The sequence below is a fragment of the Pygocentrus nattereri genome, chromosome 16 (assembly GCF_015220715.1).
Source record: "Pygocentrus nattereri isolate fPygNat1 chromosome 16, fPygNat1.pri, whole genome shotgun sequence".
NCBI lineage: Eukaryota > Metazoa > Chordata > Actinopteri > Characiformes > Serrasalmidae > Pygocentrus > Pygocentrus nattereri.
Window position 1 is genome coordinate 26,419,168 of NC_051226.1, and position 20,524 is coordinate 26,439,691.

Consider the following 20,524-nt stretch of genomic DNA (forward strand, 5'->3'; position numbering starts at 1 on the left):
CAACCAAGTTACGTTGGCATTTGGAGACTAAACACAGCGAGTATGCATCTAAACCTGTGGAATTTTTTGAGAACAAACTTAAAGAATACCAAAGCAGGAAAAAGACCCTTGAATTGGCTTGCTCTGGAACCGATAATGCTAAAGCTGTTGAGGCTTCCTACCATATTGCGCAGCTAATAGCAAAGGCTGGAAAGCCACATACGATTTGGGGAGAGTTTGATTTTACCTGCTGTGAAAGAGATGGTTAGCGTGATGTTGGGAGAAAAACCCTGCAAGCAACTGAATCTCATCACTTTCTGATAACACAGTTGAACGAATAAATTAAATGGCACATGATGTAACCCAGCAGCTTATAAAGAGAGTGCGAGAGAGTCGCTTTTATGCAATACAACTGGATGAATCTACTGACATTGCAAATCTTTCCAACCTTTCCAACTCGCATTTGTGAGGTATGAGCATAACCGTGAAATATTTGAAGACATACTATTTTGTAAGCCTCTACCCACCAAGACAACTGCTGAAGCTATTTTTGATGTTTTGAATGCGTTTATTGTGTCGAACGGAATCAAGTGGTCCAAATGTGTGGGAGTTAGCACTGATGGAGCAAGGGCAATGATGGGACAACGCAACGGAGTCATCGCGCGCGTGAAAGCTGTAGCACCGCTGGCGACTTCTGTCCACTGCAGTTTACACAGAGAAGCATTAGCTGCCAAGAGAATGTCAAGAGACCTTAAAATTGTGCTGGAGGCAGTGAAGATAGTTAACTTCATTAAGGCTCGGCCACTCCAATCCCGTTTATTTCGTGTTCTTTGCGAGGAAATGGGCAGCAGTCATGTTCAGCTTCTTTTACATACTGAGGTAAGGTGGCTTTCTTGCGGCAAGGTGCTGGCTCGACTTTTTGAACTGAGGGATGAAGTAAGAATTTTCTTATTGGACTCAAACTTTGAACTTTCAGACCGCTTCACTGATTTTGAGTGGCTTGCTAAATTGAGTTACCTCTCAGACATTTTTACCCACTTGAACGGACTCAACCTTAGCCTTCAAGGCAAATCAGTGACAGCGTTTCACGTCCAAAACCAAATCGAAGTTACAATAAAGAAGCTGGACATGTGGACCAAGCGTGTGGAACAGTCAAACTACGAGTCATTTGACGATCTGTCAGATTTCCTGACAAAAGAAAATGCTTCTCTGCCAAATGCAGTTTCAAGACCGACTGTTGAGCACCTGCAAAGTTTGAAAATGCAGCTACGCGATTTCTTTCCAGCTCTAGATTTCAGCTGGATAGAAAATCCCTTGGTCGACATATGCCAAGGAGCCATCGCAAGTCTGAGTGTGTCTGAGCAGGACAGCCTTATTGATCTCTCTTGTGACAGTGCTTTAAAATTTATTTTTTCACAAAAGTCCTTGGTAAATTTTTGGCTTCATGTTAGGTCAGAGTACCCTAATCTTTCAGACAAGGCAGTGAGATTCCTGATGCTGTTTCCCACAACGTATCTCTGCGAAACTCAAGACCAAATACAGGAATAGGCTTAAATGTTGAGCCAGACCTCCGTTTGCAACTTTCTGCACTTCAACCTGACATTCACCACTTGGTAGCTGGCAAACAACATCGGCCATCTCATTAGGTGAGTGACAAATGCTGTAAATGTTTAGTTTCTTTTGTTGTGTGATTATGCAGTCAGTTTCACCTGGATGGTTGCACTGTATTTGGTTTTAAACGGCAATAAAAAATATTCTGGGGGGCCGTGGAAAGTTTTGGGGTGGGTTAAGTGGGCCTTGGGTTGCAAAAAGTTGGGAACCCCTGGTCTATATTATCTGACTCCAATCAGTAACTATTATATTTTGGGTTTCCAATGCATTCTGATGCAAGATTTAGAATTATTATTAAGACTGAACAGAAGTACAAATAAAAAAGTGCAATCTCTGCTTTTTTGTACAACACATTTTAAGAACACCAGTTTCATCAGTTTACCTAATTTAAGAAAACCAAACCTCTCGTTCAGAAACATGAAAACTCCAAGTACTTACTGACCCTCCATAATTTAAATAGCAACCTGGCTAATGCTGCTAGCTGCCCCCAGCTTATCTTCTCCCCCTCTGTCTAGCCAACCTAGTGTACTGGAGTGGTAACTGATCAAAGATTAAGACTTTGTAAACAATACTGTAACACAACAGCATAATCATCCTATACCTCATTAGCTCTGATTACAAATGTCCATAACGCTTCCTTGATTCCACAGCAAAACCTTTTCTCATTAACTTCTTATTAACTACATACAAAGTGAGTGTGGCCTTAATCATAACTGATTATGGACTACAGACCGATCAAGACGCACTGATCCTAATAGCATGGATTGCAATTTAGACAAAGCCTTATTTATTTATTTCTTTCAATTGAACAAACAAATGGAATCTGCAGTCTAAGCACAGAAATACTCTGTGGTATTTTGGTTGGCATTTCTACATGTTAAAACCTCAAATGCATTATTAATTCAAAACAATCTGATTTTAATAATTATTATCCCCTAGGCCTAATCTGACACAGTGTCATTAGAAAGGAAGGATGGCAGGCAACTTGTTCATCTACAGCAAGCAAACGTGATGTCGGATCATAATGTATTGTCTCTTGAATTTCAAATAAACAACATTTTCAGATCATTCTCAGTTGGGGTATTCCCTAAGAGTAAAAGGTGGGTCCATGATCATGTCAGAATGCTCACTGTTTAATCCCCCTCACATTCCAGTAACAGACAATAAAAAGAAGAGAGACAATAAAAAGGCTGAGAGGACAAATGGGGAGGAACAAATATGGACAGCCATGAGGCCAACCAACACTCAACCAATCTGGACAAGAAGGCATAATGTTGCACGTCCACAGCACACACGGGAAAGTCGTAGCCAAGTCTTGTAGCTTGTGAGCTAGAAACATGAATTCTAAGAGCCACACAGAGCTTGTTAGTTCAAAGTAATAATGGCGACACAAACATTTCCATTCCCGTTACCACCAACACCAACACCAACACCAACAGGTTATATGGACAAAATAAGAAAATAAAATTGGAAGAACGGAAAGTGGAAAGGATGACAGATCCAGAGCAAACAGAGTAGCTTTCCAAAGTTGAACAGAACTAAGGAAGCACAAAAAGTGACACTGATCTTGCTCTTGATAGCTGCTAGATAACTTGCATAGCATCTGAAGCTAACAAAGTGGGCTCTGGGTGCTGAAAGACCAACAGGGGCAACGTTCTTGTGTTAGTTAAAGCTGTGTTGACATCCGCTTGAGGTATCATTTGAGACAAAGGATTTGAATTGAGCTAGCACCAGCACTCAGGCGTTCAGGCCTAGGTTGCATGTGAGCATGTATTTTGAAAATGAGGCAAAGAAGGAAGCACTGAAAGGCAGGCCTGTTTCCCAAACTTCATACTACTGTATACATTTAAATACCTCACATGTAGCTCACAAAGCTTTTATTTATTTATTTTCAACTGAGCAAACGAGTGGAATCTCCTTCACAGCCTCACAACAAAGACTGTTTTTGTCCTCTGGTCAACTGTTCAAGCATCAATATTTAACCTCCAACTCGTGAATCATTCAACATCTGAAAAAGCATCCCAGGTGTACATGCATACGCATGGCAGGAGACACCAATGCATGCATGAGAAAGGTACAGTCACTCCGGTGCTGCATACATGCCTGAATGAATAGAGAGCCTGTTAGTAAGTTGGAAGGACCCAAGAGTGTCGGAATGATGTCTTCCTGAAGGTACTGTGGAGAAGAAAATGGACTGATGGAGATGAAGCCAGAGCAAGCGAACGGTCCTTGGGTTTGACAGAACCAGATGGAGCTGAAAAGCATCAGCAGAGATTCAGTCGCTAGTATCTAGATCTCATTGTTTGGCTTCAGGCCCTTTCACACGAGCTTCTGGTGGGTCTGCTCCAAATGAAGGCTTTAGCTGTTTCCGTCTTGGCGAGAACATGAAAAGGGAAAGCAGAGTGCTCTGGAATTGACTCAACTGCAGAGGTGGAAAAAAAAAAAAAGGAGAGCAACTCGTTCCCTATGCGATCAGCAAGGGTCCAGTTCATGTTCCATATGTGATCAGTGACAATCTGCTTTGAAAATATTAATAGGCTTAAAAAAGGTACCATTACCAGGGTCGTCCCTGGTGTAAACACAGAAGTCTTGTCGAAATGTTCTGTGACATACATCTTCAGGTATAAAAAGGCTATTCAGAGGTTACACTGCACATCTAAGCAATTTGAAACACTATAAAATGCATCTCAAGAAGAAAAACCAAAGATTAAGTGACTTTACTGCAGCATTTTAAAAGGACCTGGTCACTACAAACATCGGATTGGTCTTTGAAGTCCATATCAATAAAATATTAAAGTCTATAAAAAGGTCTTAGCAAAAAAGTCAAGCCCATCCCCAAAACGGGTGGTTCTATAAGCTATAACATACCTCTCCAAAATACAACTGAATGTTATTTTTAATGCACCTGAAGTGTGTACTGTGTTTAATTATATGGAAAATACAAATATTGGATCATACTCAAAAGCTTGGAATAACTGCTGTTATTTTATTCAGTAGTAAATTACAGTGTAGACTGAAGTACTACAAGAACGACACTATATTTAAATGTTTTATTTATAATAATTATTAGTAATTTCTTTCTTATGGGCTATTCTACTATTGCTGTAACAGTGTATGAATGACGCTCATGAGGCTCATTCAGTTCATTCACGTCTCCGCACAGTGGTCTTATTACAAATGATTACACATTTCAAGTTTTCAGCTTATCCATAAATCAGTATGAGAAGCGGAAAACATTCATTGTCACTGTGGCATCTGTGCTTGTTTAATTTCCAAGAGGCTTCTAGTCGGACAAGAAGTGCAAGGAGCCAAAAAAGCTGCCATGTAACACAGATTTAGGTTGCTGTTTAGGACATGGAAGCAAGGTCATCCTGACAGTTCGCCCTGAAGCACGCTGAGTAATCGCTACGACTCAGATGCCAGCATGGGTCTCTGATGCCATCGCATTCAAGTCCTGCTTGGTTGAGTGGAAGAAGCACACAGGTGCAAGTGATGGATCAGTGATAAGTGCTCTACGTGGTTCATCAGGACTCTCTCCAAGAGATTTAAAAGAGGCACTGACGTCCTTAGCTGGTCATGTGGTCCCATAAACACAAGAAGCCACAAGTCATGAGGAACAAAACAGAAGAAGATTGTATTGATGTTTATTGTCCACATTCCCATTACAAATTCCTTCTTAACCATTCATACAGTTCAAGAAGAGTACAGGAACCTCACAAATCACTTCAATAGTTTTGGTGTAACAGTAAGGCGCCTTCATATTACAGTTCTCGCCTTCACTTGGAACTTCAGATGATGTCAAAATTACAGTGGTGTTTAAGAATATTAAAAAGATAATATTCTAATGATAAGCACTGCTCTGGTAGGAACATAGTCATATTAAAGGTTTGGGTGCCACTAGTCAAATCACACATTTTCACACAAATAAGTTCACACTTCCTCTACAGAGAACATACTTCTGCACATTTAGTGTTCATTTGCTGGATTTAACAGACTGGGGAAAAAAAGCAGTGCAAAAATAAAGTGTGGGCTGTGCAAAAGTTATGCTACATTTTACATTGTATGTACCCCCCCCCCCCTTTTCTTTACAGTGCTGCTAGGAACCAGGGGTCACAACGCATATAGCCAATTTTCTTTACTATCCAAACGACCAGTGAATCTATACGTGCCTTCTGAGTTTTTGTAATGTTAATGATAGTAAAATAATGAAACAGTTTTTCTTGGGGACTCTGAAGCCTTACAACTGAACCCCACGCATTGAATCTGCTTCATCATTTGTGCACAAAATTTCACTTGTTTTCACGTCATACAAAACCTTCTTAAATAAATGCAGAGAGCTTCATACATCATTACGGCCATTAAGTCTTTGGGACATTGTAATCCGATCACTCCAATCGCAACGAGTGATGGACACATATGACCACATACCATTTGTTGTGTGAATGGTAAAGCGTTCAAAGCATCTCGGCATCAACAGAGAACACCTAATCAACTGCATCACCACAGCAAGGACAAACAGTAGCACAGCTACCTTCTCATGTTTGTTAATAAGCTGTGTTGCAAATGCATGCAATCCTAATGTTTGCAACAGCCTGCCCACGTACTCAATTACCCATGATACATTGTTTTTAGACAACAAACGCAGCAAGAGAGTGATATAAATGCACAGTACTCTTCCTCAAGTCTCAAAATCCAATCTCAAGTGGTCACTAGAGACGCATGGAAACAGCAGGTCTAAGTTTCACTGTCCACGTATGATCAGATCCCTCGAGGAGTACACCAAGTGTGAACAGAGCTTCTATGTAGGTTCTGTGATCTTTCAAATGAATCTATTTGTGTTTGTTACGTCTCGCTTAGTTCCTCATATTACTGCTTTTGGGCATTTATTTTGGTACTGTCTGCGATAGTATTGACAATTGACTCAAGCCTATTACAAATTGCAAACATCTTCCATCTATCATGACTGTCAATCAAGTTGGACAACTTAAATATCAGTAAAAAACACCGTCAGCAGCTTTAATAGGGGACACAAATGCAATCATTTTATCTCAATCAATTTTTTTACCAAGTTTTTAGTAGCATTAGTCCGCATACTGAGTCAGCCCTGATATATACCTTCAAGACATTCTGTAGAAGTGCGAAGCAGATCTAGGGGGCAGTTATGGGCTGAAGGTTAGGGAACCAGCTTTGTGACCAGAGGGTCCACGCTTTGATCCCCTGAGCTGACAGGACATGACTGAAGTGCCCCAAAGGCACCAAACCCCTAACTGCTCCCTGTGTGCTGTGAATAAGGCTACCCACCACCCTGGCCAAGTGTGCTCACTGCCCCTAGTGTGTGTGCTTTCACTACTGTGTATATGGGTTACATATGGAGGTGAATTTTTCTGTTGTGGCAATAATAAAGGATAACTTTAACAAAGTAATTCAAAAAAAGTGTTAATAAGAAATCTTACCTGGTCAATTTGATGGTCTTCCTGAAGTCATTTGTGATGGGGGCTTTGTAACCTCCCTTTCGAAGTAAGGAATCTATGGTCTGAATGTGGTCCCATCCTGCATTGCACAGACAACAAACCAAACTCTTATTCTACATCCTTAAAAGAAAACCATTCCTCATAGGTTCTTTAGTAAAAGCAATAGCTATATAGAGAACTATGACCACTCCAAGAACCATTCTTTGCCTGGTTAAAGGTTTTTTTTCCTCTTTGGCTAAGAACATGTTGCACATGCTTCTTTTAAAAAGGATTCTATATAAAACCAACAGGTGCTCCATTGCTATAAGGCAGAGAAACTTTTCTTGGACTATCTGAACCATGGCCAGGTAACTTACAGAACAGCAAAGACATTCAAACGAGTAGATGGGAGTTTTAGTTGAAAGGGGGGAAGCTTCTGTGAAATGAAAGGAAATATGAAGTTGCTATCTGCTTTTTGGAACATGGTCTAACATCTTAGTATTCCACACTGTTCCTTAGATTTAGGATTTAAAGACTAAGCTACATGTTCTGCCTGAAGAGTGAGCTGTCTGCTGCTAAAATGGGTGAGTGCAGACCTCTCTCTCTTTCATACTTTTTACTTTTTAAAAGAAAACACTGCTAAAAAGGAGTATACTATGTAAACACTCAATGCTTGGGAAAGTAAGCAATGTGGGGACACACTGCCATGAATAAGTCAACTGGTTCCGTTCTCACTCTCTCCATGTGTTCGGCTGGCAGAGATTTTAATATTTTTACCTTGCTCCTTCGCAACCTCTGGCAGGTAGGTGGCGGTGCGCTTTGATCCTTTTTCATTGAAAAATTCTATCCTAATGCCGTGAACACCCACCTAGAAGTGAACACAGAAAGAAAAAAGGGGAAGAAAAGAAAGCAATGAATATCAGAGCAGTCCATCTTGACACTAGCAATATGAGTAAAAGCTTAATTACATAAACTTTACATTTCAATCGTCATCCTCTACACAAACTTAGCAAAATGATGCTTGGCAGGTTTCATACGCATCAGAGGAGGAAAGTAATTGCTTTCGTCTTCCTACATCTGTGGTATGGTCTTGTGACAAATAATTAGCTTATGATGTGAAAGAGAGATACTACTTTGGCACATGACTAACTAAAATGAAGAAATATGGCAGAAAAATAAACACTTATGTTTAAATGCCGCAGAAAGTACCAGGCAGAAAAGTCACACGCACAAAAAAAAGGCATCGGACACACAGAACCATGGGACCACTAATCACAGGATATTTATGTCTTTCAAGTCAACTAATGTAAAATTATAGATTTAAGGGGTCTGTTTTCTGATCTCTAGGGAAGCAAAGCAAGTATGTGATGAGCATTTTTAATGAAAAGGGCACTGTAAAGCAAGTGAAAGAGAGCCCACGGCATTAGCCATACAACTCACAGCATTTGGCACAAATCAGTGCATGAGAGCCTTTTTGCATTTCTGTGAATGAACGCCTTCATCAGCTAGCAGGGCATACATACATACACACAAATCATAACATAAACAGAAACTAAAACCACAAAGTAGTAAGAGTAGCTCCAACCTACAGCAACATTAACTAAAGCTTTAATTTTATATATGAAAAACTTGACATTTTCTGTAAATTTCAGTGCACAAGTTCTATTTATTTACTGTTTGTCATCTGCATCACATTTGTCATCATTGTTTAAATGCCTGTATCTCAATCACAATTTTTGCCATCCTTCATACAACTGAAATAAACAGTTATGGAGCTTTATGTGGAAAAACTAAGTACATCCCCTAAATATAACTACTTCAAAGGTGTGAAATTGAAATCAGGTGCACCCAAGTATGTGCATCTTGGAGGAAGCTGTCTTTCTTAAATCTCAGTTATGTGAACTAGTTTGCTCTTGGTTATTGGAGTGTGTAGTGTCATCATGCAGAGATCAAAAAAAGCTCTCCAAGACTTTCAGAGAGAAAAAATTGCAGATGTCCGAGTCTGGGAAGGGGTTTAAGAAAATCTTAAACATTGGAGATCAATCATTCCTCTGTCCAGAAGATAGTCTACAAGGGGAAAAGATTTAAAACCACTGCCAATATGTCCAGACGAGGATACCCCAGCAAATTGCAGACCTTAAGATGCTGAAAGAACCCCAAGATTTCATCACAGGATCTGCATGTAGCTGTTGCCACTGTTGATGTAAAAGCGCATCTAGCATTGGAAAAACACTGCACAAATTTGACCTAAAAGGGACGTACACCAGGAGCAAGCCTTTGCTATCTAAAAAGAACAATGTAAGACTAATGTTTCATAATGAATATCTAGGCAAGGACCTATGCTATGGACAGAGGAGTCAGAGAAAGTTGTTTGGAACCAGAACCCAAGTTTGGCAGAAACCATAGACAGCATTTGATCAGAAGAACCTCAAACCACCTGTAAAGCATGATATTGGAAATATGATTTGGAGCCGCTTTGCTGGTCAACTTGCAATCACTGAATTGACAAGGAAAACTTTTCCTTGAGGAGATTGTGCTTAATGAGAATGTGAGATCAAACTGGGTCAAAGTGAGTCCACCCCCCTCAAGAAAGAGCAGGATAAAGTTCTGGGGCTAAATGCAGCACAAACTGACATCAGTCATTCACACAAAGAATGTTGTCTTTGTCAACAGGCAAGGGGATTAAAAGCTGCAGAGTTGGCAAACAGATTACGGACAAGGGAAACGCACAAAGAAAAGGTACATCTTGTGACGCTCTTGTGTCTGCTTTTGAAGCAGTGTGAGGCAGAGATTGGAAAGAGGCAGGATTAGAGTGAGCGCTGAATGGGGGAGGGCACAGGGGAGAAGGGGTGATGAATGGAGGGACAGGACACGAGCCCAGCAGTGGGCCCGAGGTAACAATGAGGTGGACGAGGTCAGGAATTGTTCTCTCTGTAGTCAGCTACTGGGCCGTACACGTCATCGCTCCACCCCCGGGGCGCTTTTCTGTCTCTGCCACAGTGGGTCACTGAGGACAGCCGGTGACGGCACTACTGTCCACACAGTGTGTACATGTGTGCGTGTGAGCATGTGTGATTGTGAATCATCAGTGCTTGAGGTGTAATACCAGGCTTAGCCTATGGGGCCACACATTTCATTAGGATGCGAGGATGAGGTGAGCGGCTAATGTGGCAAAGCCTCTTTTCTCCCTCCGTGGCCTGACCGCCTCTTCTTCAGGCTGGGGGATTTGCGGCCCACTCCAGAGGGAAACGGAGAGAAAGGAAAGTAAGGCAGCTGCAGCCAAGGCAACGTCAGTTAAAACAAAAGAACTCAGCTTAGGCTAATAAAGAGCTGGGAGGTAAACTACTTCCAACAGAGCAAGGCAAGCCATCCCCGATACCATCTCACATCTATGTAGAGCAATCTGTGTCTGCTGGGTATTATTTACACAGCATAGAGATTAAGACTTGGGTTGGCCATTTTGAGACGCTGAAAGTCAATCTGAAATTTAAATTGATCTTTTTTTATCTTGTTAGTTCATTTCCCTGGTTATATTTTGCCTGGCTGATCATATAATACCATTTATAAAGCCAAAATTCTCAGCAAACTTTATAAATGGTTTTAGGCTTTTGGCTTTGTCATTTACAAGCTGTATTTGAACAAGAGGGCTGCAATCACAGACTATCAGGGCAACATACCATGTGTGAGCAACTGAATTTCAAGCTGCATTACTATAGACTGTTATAAGGGTCTAGGAAAACTAGGAAAATACTTTAAAGGCATAAAGAAATTTAGTAGTGTTAACGCTACTTAATTAGCAATTTACATGTCAACTTTCAGAATCCGTGCATTGGACAAGTAAGGCAGATGATACTCATAACCACAAAATTTGGAAAATTAATAAACTTATTCTAAATAGTTGTGAAGCTAACATTTACATGAACAATGAGTGAACTGTATAGTGATGTCGGAGCCCCAGACAGTCAGATGATCACAGCTGTGGATAGTGCTCTTAATTCAGATTCAGATTCCTTTATTGATCCCAGGAAGAAATTGCAGTGAACACAGAAGAAAGGTGAACACAGAATAACAATGTCAACTAAAGACAAAGTCATTTTCAACTGTGTAGTCAGAAACCAGCTATGCTGGACTGCAGCTGGGAGTGGGACAAAACTGTAACCACAGATTGGTTTTGTTTAACCTTTTTGACTCGCATGGCACTAAGACTATATTTATGGTTTCAATATGACAGAATGTCCTTTTCTGAGCATATTCTAAATATCAGTACTTAAACACTGACCAAACACGTTCTCTTTCAACCACACAAAGAGCATAATTAGTCCATCCATCCATACATCCATCATCTTCCGCGTCTCCGGGGTTCGGGTCGCGGGGGCAGCATCTTAAGCAATGAGGCCCAGACCTCCCTTTCCCAAGCCACTTCCACTAGCTCTCCGGGGGGGATTCCGAGGCGCTCCCTGGCCAGCTGGGCAATACAGTCACGCCAGCATGTCCTGGGTCTTCCCCGGGGTCTCCTCCCTGGTGGACTTGCCTGTGACACCTCACGAGGGAGGCGTCCAGGAGGCATCCTAACCAGATGCCCGAACCACCTCAACTGGCTCCTCTCGACGTAAAGAAGCAGCGGCCTTCCGAACTTCTCACCCTATCTCTAAGGGAGAATCCAGACACCCTGCGGAGGAAACTCATTTCGGCCACTTGTATTCGTGATCTTATTCTTTCGGTCATTACCCAAAGCTCATGACCATACATGAGGGTGGGAACGTAGATCGACCAGTAAATCGAGAGCTTTGCCTTGTGGCTCAGCTCTTTCTTTACCACAACAGACAAGAGCCCGCGTCACTACTGACCCAGCACCAATCCGCCTGTCAATCTCCCGCTCCCTTGTACCATCACTCGTGAACAAGACCCCGAGATACTCCTCCACTTGAGGCAAGAGCTTATCCCCGACCCACAGAGGGCTCTCCGCCCTTTTCCGCCTGAGAACCATGGTTTCGGAATTAGAGGTACTGATTCTCATCCCAGCCGCTTCACACTCTGCCGCAAAACGATCCAGCGAAAGCTGAAGTTCACGGCCGGATGTCCCCAATAGGACCATATCATCTGCAAACCGCAGCGATGTGACCCTGAGGTCACCAAACCGGACACCCTCCGTCCCCTGACTGCGCCAAGAAATTCTGATCCATAATGAATAGAATGAGTGACAAGGGGCAGCCCTGACGGAGTCCAACTCTCACTGGGAACGAGTCTGACTTACTGCCGGCCATGCGAACCAAGCTCATGCTTTGTTTGTACAGGGCCTGAATGGCTCGTAGCAAAGAGCCATGTACCCCGTACTCCCGAAGCACCTCCCACAGAATACCCCGGGGAACACAGTTGAATGCCTTCTCCAGATCCACAAAGCACATGTGGACTGGTTGGGCAAACTCCCATGAACCCTCCAGAATCCTGGAGAGGGTAAAGAGTTGGTCCAGTGTTCCACGACCAGGGCGGAACCCGCACTGCTCCTCCTGAATCCAAGATTCGACTATAAGCCGGACTCTCTTCTCCAGTACCCCTGCATTAGACCTTACCAGGGAGGCTGAGGAGTGCGATTCCCCTGTAGTGGGAACACACCCTCCGGTACCCTTTTTAAAAAAGAGGCACCACCACCCCAGTCTGCCAATCCAGTGGCACCGCCCCCGATGTCCACGCAATGTTTAAAAGGCGTGTCAGCCAAGACAGCCCCACAACATCCAGAGCCTTTTGGGATTCGGGACGGATCTCATCCACCCCTGGAGCCCTGCCACCAAGTTTTTAACTACCTTAATGACTTTGGCCTCAGTAATGGACGAGCCTATTCCCGGGTCTCCAGACTCTGCCTCCTCACTGGAGAATGTGTCGGTGGGATTGAGAAGGTCCTAAAAGTATTCCTTCCACCGCCTAATGATGTCTTCAGTCAAAGTCAGCACACCATCTCCACTATATACAGTGCTAGCGGCACACTGCTTTCCCCTTCTGAGTCGCCTGACGGTTTGCCAGAATCTTTTTGGAGCCGACTTAAAGTCACTTTCCAAGGCCTCACCAAACTCCTCCCACACCCGGGTTTTTGCCTTGGAGACGACTGAAGTCGCAGATCGCTTGGCCTGTCGATACCTGTCAGCTGCCTCTGGTGACCCACAGGCCAACCATGCCCGGTAGGACTCCTTCTTCAGCTTGACGGCGTCTCTCACCTGGGGTGTCCACCAATGGGTTTGAGGATTACCGCCCCGACAGGCACCAACTAACTTACGGCCACAGCTACAGTCAGCCGCTTCAACAATGGAGGAACGGAACATAGCCCATTCTGAGTCAATGTCCCCCACCTCCCCCGATATCTGGTCAAAGTTCTGACGGAGGTGTGAGTTGAAGATCAATCTGACAGGTTCTTCTGCCAGACGTTCCCAGTAAATCCTCACTATACGTTTTGGTTTGCCCGGTCTGACCGACATCTTCCCCCACCACCTGATCCAACTCACCACCAGGTGGTGATCAGAGTGTCCAAAACACATGGCCGCAAGTCCGATGACACAACTACAAAGTCAATCATTGAACTGTGGCCTAGGGTGTCCTGGTGCCATGTGCACTTATGGGCATCCTTGCGTTCAAACATGGTGTTCGTGATGGACAAACTGTGGTTTGCACAAAAGTCCAAAAACTGAACACCACTCGGGTTCAGATCAGAGAGGCCATTCCTCCCAATCACACCCCTCCAGGTCACACTGTCATTGCCCACGTGAGCGTTGAAGTCCCCCAGTAGGACAATAGAGTCTCCAGGAGGAGCATAATTAGTCCTGTTGTCTAAGATTACATATTTGTGACAATATGCATTGTGAAAATGCATCCTGATATATTTTCTCTATATCACTTATGTCTACCTATATGTTGTTAAAAAGATTTTCATTTTGCACATCAGTCAAATAGCCTTTTTCTATAAAAGCACACACTTTCTGTAACCTAAACACCCTGGCTTATGAGACTGTATATTAGCTTGCCATTGGTTTCATCTCATGTAGTATTTCTACATACTACTTATACAATAGAATAATAGCAAGTACTTTAGTCTTCGTATTTAGCCAAAAATGGACATTGACTAGTCTATACAACCCCCAAAGGTAGCTTTGATTACTCAACCATTAGTCCACATTAGATAATGCATCCTGATATATTTTCTCTATATCACTTATGTCTACCTATATGTTGTTAAAAAGATTTTCATTTTGCACATCAGTCAAATAGCCTTTTTCTATAAAATTCTTATTGGAGATCAGCAAAATTCAAAGTAATTCTATATGGGTGCCAACTGTTTTTTCATGGGCACTAGGCCCTATCTAATGTAGAAGAATTATAGAGGACATGGATGCTTTCCTAATTATATTCATTCAAACAGAGACGTGAGTGAAACAGGTTACAGTCATATTAAAGGAAACCAGACGGACGAGAGGTATATATATGAGAGGCAACAGGAGCACTATAGCTCAATACTGGAGTACTAGTTTCCAGTTCAGTGTTGATCTACAGAGTTTTAAATTAGCACTTCAGCAGGCTGTTTCAGTTAAAATGTACTCTATAGGGAATACCTCCTCAAAAGGATCACCCAAGGGTGGACACAACACCTGTCTCTATCTGCCACCTTCAGACATCCAGCAACAGAATTGAGACAGGCCTGCAGGGAATGTGACTAATTAGAGTGCTCACAGACAGCGTTTTGGTCTGTAAACGGCTCATTCTTTGATTCATGCGATACTGTTCTTGGCTAACAGCATCTCAAATAGTATACCTTCATATCTAGTGACAAAGCAGAAGACATGGAGTCTGCTATACTGACATAATGGCATTAGGCAGGCATTTGAAATTCCTGTTGATCTCAATACCATCTTACTTGAAATGAGCAGCAACTAAAAAGCACGGTAAATTTTCACACTAATTGGATCATTATTTAATAAAATGATTTAATGCATCTTGAAGAGAAAAAAAAGAGACATTTCAATTCAATTTAATATTTGTACAATTCTTAGCTTTTTTTTTTTTACATAATTTTTGCCCAATTCCCTCCTCTACCAATAAAACAAGCACACAAAACACACACACTCATTCCTTTAGGCATGGTGCCTGTATTCATAACTACTGATCTTTCTTGTGCAGTTAATACGAGTCAATGACTTCAATATGAAGAACACTGTTTATGCAAGCTGGAATGCTGGTGTTTGGCTCTTACCTCCCAGTCTAGGTAATCACCAACATCCTCAAAGTTGGTGAGCAGAGACACTGAGCAGAAGAGGCGCGGCAGCTCGTCCCTCGTCATAGGGGGAAAGCGGCTGTCTTTAAGGGCACTGCAGATGGAAGAGAAGGTTGTTTGAGACACAGCCACATAAGCTCTGCAACAGTGAAAGTAACACTTGCGGCATAATTGTAGACAATTATGAACAAAAGCCAGTAGAGTCATGAAACCAAAGCAAACGAGTGCAAGTTTACTGGTCTAGCTGGCCGACTTAATGAAACATTTTACTGTTGCTTCATCTGTTGAAAACATGTGAGAATAGCCCCTAGAGCAACACTGTCTGGTTTTAATACTAGAAAAAAAAAATCCCCCTTCTGATGAGGTATCTTGAATTAGGCTTTGGAAAAACGACAACAATGTGTGAACTCTGTCTGATTTATGAAGCTTTCGTACGACATGGAAAAAAGATTTGAATGCAAATGATGAATCAGCTTCAGTGTGTGAAATTAAGTGCCAGCCTGCCTCATTCACATATTCACATGAAGCACGCTCCAATTCATGCAGATGTTTCTGCAGCGAAGCAAGAAAATGACAGCATTCAATTTCTCATTGTTTTAAACTAATACAGTGTGCATTCATCAATCCATACAGTCCATATATGGAAACACAACTGCAAAAACAGCACATTTGGATTTCATTTGATTTATATTTTTTAAAAAAAGCATTCAGTCTGAAGTTTTTTTTTTAAGCTTGGTTGTATTTATTAGCCTGTAGTGCAGTGGTTAGACTAGCAGTCAGGACTGGCTGATACTACAGGGGTTACCAATGATTATGTGAGGTTTTTTCACAATGCTGGGTATTGCAGTGAGAGAACACTGCTGAACAAAAACACAATATAATTTATGATGCTGATGCAATGCTGTGCTGCAGAATACTGCATAAAATGACAAGTAACATTTAACTCTAGTTTTAGGTTGGGTTTAATTACTGTCAAGTTATTTTCAATAATGTGTGTGCAATCCAAAACATGACGCGTTATTTTATTTTTTTTACCAGCACTAATGGCAAAAATTCTAGCATTGTGAAAACCCTACTTCCCCACACACACACACACACACACGTTCTCCGTCTTCCGCTGACTGTACGTCTCCACATGCCTCTCCCCATGGCAAGGCAAAGACTGTAAGCCATGCATAAGGGGCTGAGCCTTCTGTCCTCACTCCAGACTTTAATAAGCCAGCGTCAGTCACTGAGGCCTCCGTGCACAGGTCCGCAGCCTGGCCCTCCGGCATGAGCTCACAGAGCTCAAACTAATCACAGACAGCCTCGGTTCACACTGCCCATTAGCACCACACACACAGGCCAGTACCAGCCCACAGACAGAGCAGCACTCCCACAAAGTAGAGTACAAACAGACATTAGCCACAGTGAGTCAGAAACGAGTACAATTAGAGTTTATCTGAAGCAGTGGCATAATGTATGCAGTACTGAAGTTCTGCATACAGCACAAGAGTGCCTTTAGACTGAGAGCTGTCATTACCTGCTTAACTTTAATTACATTTAACATATTCTTCTTTCATTTAATTTTTTTTTTTGCTTAGTTATTCAATATTGTGGTGTTCAGGTAGGCATCATGTTCTTAGCTGGTCGAGGACTCTTGTTTTGAAAGGTGTAGTTTTTACTTTGAAAGCTGGCCAGCAGGAAAACAGCAGAGCCTGAGCTAGCCTGTGTACGGAGCGTTTACCACTTTGCTGCAGCTGTTTTTAATTGAATTTCCATTAAAGCTTCCATTAAATCAAGGGCCAATATTTTAAGGTAACCAAGTGTGTATTTAATAAGTACTTGTCTCCTGCGGCAGACCAGGCTTGTAACAGGTGTGCCGGTAATGAAATGGCGTCTCTCTAGCAGGCAATTTGATCTGTTTGGTCATACAGTGATAATGAAATAAATACAATTTAACCTGCAGCTCTACAGTACAGTGTGTCAAATACTGAATAATTAGATTCATAGTTTTGATAGTATTTCTAAAATGTGGCAATATGTATTAACATGTCTATTCAGATGTCAGAAAACAATTATCATGGCATGGTGCAAAATGTTCCTTAAATATCGTGATACCTCATTGTGCCATATCTACTGCTCACACATCTGAGGCGAGCGGAGTGACCTAATCTAGAGAAAGCTGCAACTTCTCACTTTATAGAAGACAAAGCTACTCATGATCGGGAGGTGACAGCATCAAAGCCTGACTGTAAAACCACATTTCAGTTTGCTAAGGACTAAAATCAAGATGTCTCAAGCAAACTCATGCAAACCCCTCTCAGCTCCAGATCACTCAAAACAGGAAGCCACAAGCTTGCTGCCTGACCAGACTATTGTGCTACAGCGGGAGGAGGATGAATATGAAGTGATGGGAGTCATGCAGCAGGACAGTGAAGCTGTGTCCATGGCTTATATCACCCTGCGAAGGAGGCCTCAATTGAATTAACTTTATCTGAGAGCAACATGATGGCCTGATATGCAAAGAGGAGCTGACACAGGCAGCAGGTAGAGTCCATGAGGAGAGGAAACGAGAGACGGAGTGAGTGGTTTGTGTGAAAGAGTCATCTGAAATAAGCTACCTCGATCTTATAGTGAAGTCTGAGGGGGAGCATGCGTACAGTCCAGAAATGGAACTATGCTTCAAAGGAATCATATGGAAAAGGGGGGAAATCGTATTTCTAATGATGCAAGTACAGCATTGCTACCTCCAACTCAACACTCCACAGCGCAGCAGTCCATCAATCAGTCTCCAAAACTTCAGATAAGTTATTGCATCCAGGCTCATTACCAGGAAAAAGTGGGCCATTTTGGAGCAGAGGTCTATTTCACGCATAGCTGCTTCATGGATCCGTCAGAACGAAAAGCACAACAAGCAACGGTCAGGGGGAATTAGGGGATGTGTACTGTTGGAGCCAGTTAGAAAGCAGAACCATTTCTAAACAACCAACTCCATTCCTTCAGCTTCAACCGCTTATCTTTTGCTGCACTAACAAAGGATTCTTTCATAAGGGCTGTGTGTCGTCACTGTCCAAAGAAAACCTCATAGCATCATTTGAAAAACGACGGATTGTGTGCACATCACAAAAAAAGGCCGATGTAAATTTTGGAAAGCAAATCAAGTGGAGGAATTCCACAGATCTTTCAAAATTTCAGTAATAGTCAACTGTTGGGTTGTATACAAAGTCAGTTAGAGTGGTTTAATATGAAATGGAGGTCAGATTTCTTTACAGTGGTGGGCTCAATGTCTACAACATACATACAGTCATGTTCTTTACTATCCAAAACCAGCAGTGAACCTACATGTCTGAGTTTTTAATATGTGATGGTAAAACAGTTTTATTTGTGGACTATTTACATGATGAACAGATTAAAAAAAATTATTTTAGGCTAAATTCTTAGTACAAAACCATCCTAATCACAAGCTCTTAGGCATCAGGCAGACAATTCATAACCATTTCATGTAAAAGCTTACTGTGCTGTGACTTCTAGACACATTAAACCCTTTGGACTCATGTTTCTCCACATTTCACATCAGACCACTCAGAATGACTCGGGTCATGTGGAAATCGATTTGAATATTTAGTTAATATAAGTTAAATAAAATATTTTCAGTTAGACTGAGGGACGTCTAACACGAGCAGAATTTGCGTTTTGTGGCTACTGTGAAAAGGTGTTAAGAACCTTTTTCCTCCTATAAAAAGTCACTATTTTAAAGATTTGAGGATGTCTTACAACAGCAATGACATGCTAAACAAGCAGAGTGTCAGCATCGCACTAAACAGAATAGCCAACCCTTTCAAGGTCACAAACTAAGAAGGTGAACCCTGTCTGCTCGCCATTATGACGTTCCAATTATTCTTTATCAAGAACCTCCGCAAAAGATCACATCAGCCATGGCTTGACGACAGGTAACGAAGCTTGCTTAATGATTTGTGTCTGAGCTGCAAAAGGGAGTGAAGCTCAGCATTTTGCAAGGCCTGATCTGACATTTGAACGAGTGATAAAAGAGCCAAAATGAGGTCCGAGGCCAAGAAAGCCCATATTCAGGAAAAGGCTACGAACTCCTTCACACAGAGTTTTGCAGCAGGGCTGCAACTAATGCTTGTTGTTATTAGGGGTATGTGTTCTAAAGTTTCCAACTCCGATGCAAATACAAACAAATCAACTTCAGCAAGGAGTCCTGAACAAAACCTTTTTTCTTTTTTAAATTATAAACAGAAAGCGGGTGTGGCTTACCCCAGAAATGAGTGACTGTAGTGGGTAAAGTATGGAGGGACTGCAGAGCACCCTGAAGAATTAAAAACTTACTGATAACTTGGCATATATAATTTAAACTGTCATTAGACTGTCATTAGCATTCAAGGTTTTTGGACCTAGCATGCTGCATGGCTCATGGATAATGATGAGACTAACTGCTTAAGTACTTAAATTCTGTACCGAATGAAACCACTTTTTTTGATAACCTGTAGAATAAGTTAATGTAAATTTCACCAAATTCCTTTGACCAATAACCCAGTCATTAGTTGATTATTGTTAAGTGACAAGCCTCATATTAAGGATGCAAATGAACTTATCAGCTGAAACTTCCAAATTTAGAAGCAATATATGAAACCATTGTAAAATGTTTGATGCACACAAACATTTGAGCGCACACCTCAACTCAATTCTATATCAATGCGTTAAGATATTAAAATGTGCCTTGTGCGTGGACCACTGGACGCAGTACTGAGAGGTGGGGCCAGGCTTAAGGGTGTATATGAAGTAAACTGCCTGACAACATTCAACATAGCCTACATAAGAGCCTCATTTTGTTTAAACAGAAAGGCTGAAAACTATATTTCCATGATTACAAGTTAATGCTAAAAAGGTTAATGAAATGGCTTGAGGAGACAAACCTGAGCTCTAAAATTCTATTTATTACTCGTTACTAGTCACAGTTAAAATGAACAAAGAATAAAATGAATGAATACTATGGTCTGGGCTAACTTGGGCACAATGAACAAAAGTTGCTATCAAAAATCCCTGCCGTCCAATGCATCTCTCTCTTATTTTATACATCCATGTATACACCCAGGTGTGCCCCTGCGCGCTACACTTTTCCTCCAAGAACCTGGACAAAATAATTGCCTGTCTTTTGGCTTGTGGACGCTTGTTTTCGAGGACTTATGCTACCATTCTCTAAAAGTGGCCCCAGATGTGACTACTT

At 41.9% G+C, this 20,524-nt stretch overlaps 1 protein-coding gene across 1 annotated transcript in view; it reads right to left on the reverse strand.

Annotated features, from left to right (window-relative positions):
* Window positions 1-20,524, reverse strand: part of ammecr1 (AMMECR nuclear protein 1) — a 66,350-nt gene that overhangs the window by 7,051 nt on the left and 38,775 nt on the right. Inside the window, exons 3-5 of the mRNA XM_017701161.2 lie at window positions 15,274-15,388; window positions 7,818-7,908; window positions 7,044-7,140 (exon numbers count right to left, since the gene is read on the reverse strand). Of these exons, the coding sequence (XP_017556650.1) occupies window positions 7,044-7,140; window positions 7,818-7,908; window positions 15,274-15,388 (303 nt within the window). The remainder of the gene's footprint in view (window positions 1-7,043; window positions 7,141-7,817; window positions 7,909-15,273; window positions 15,389-20,524) is intronic.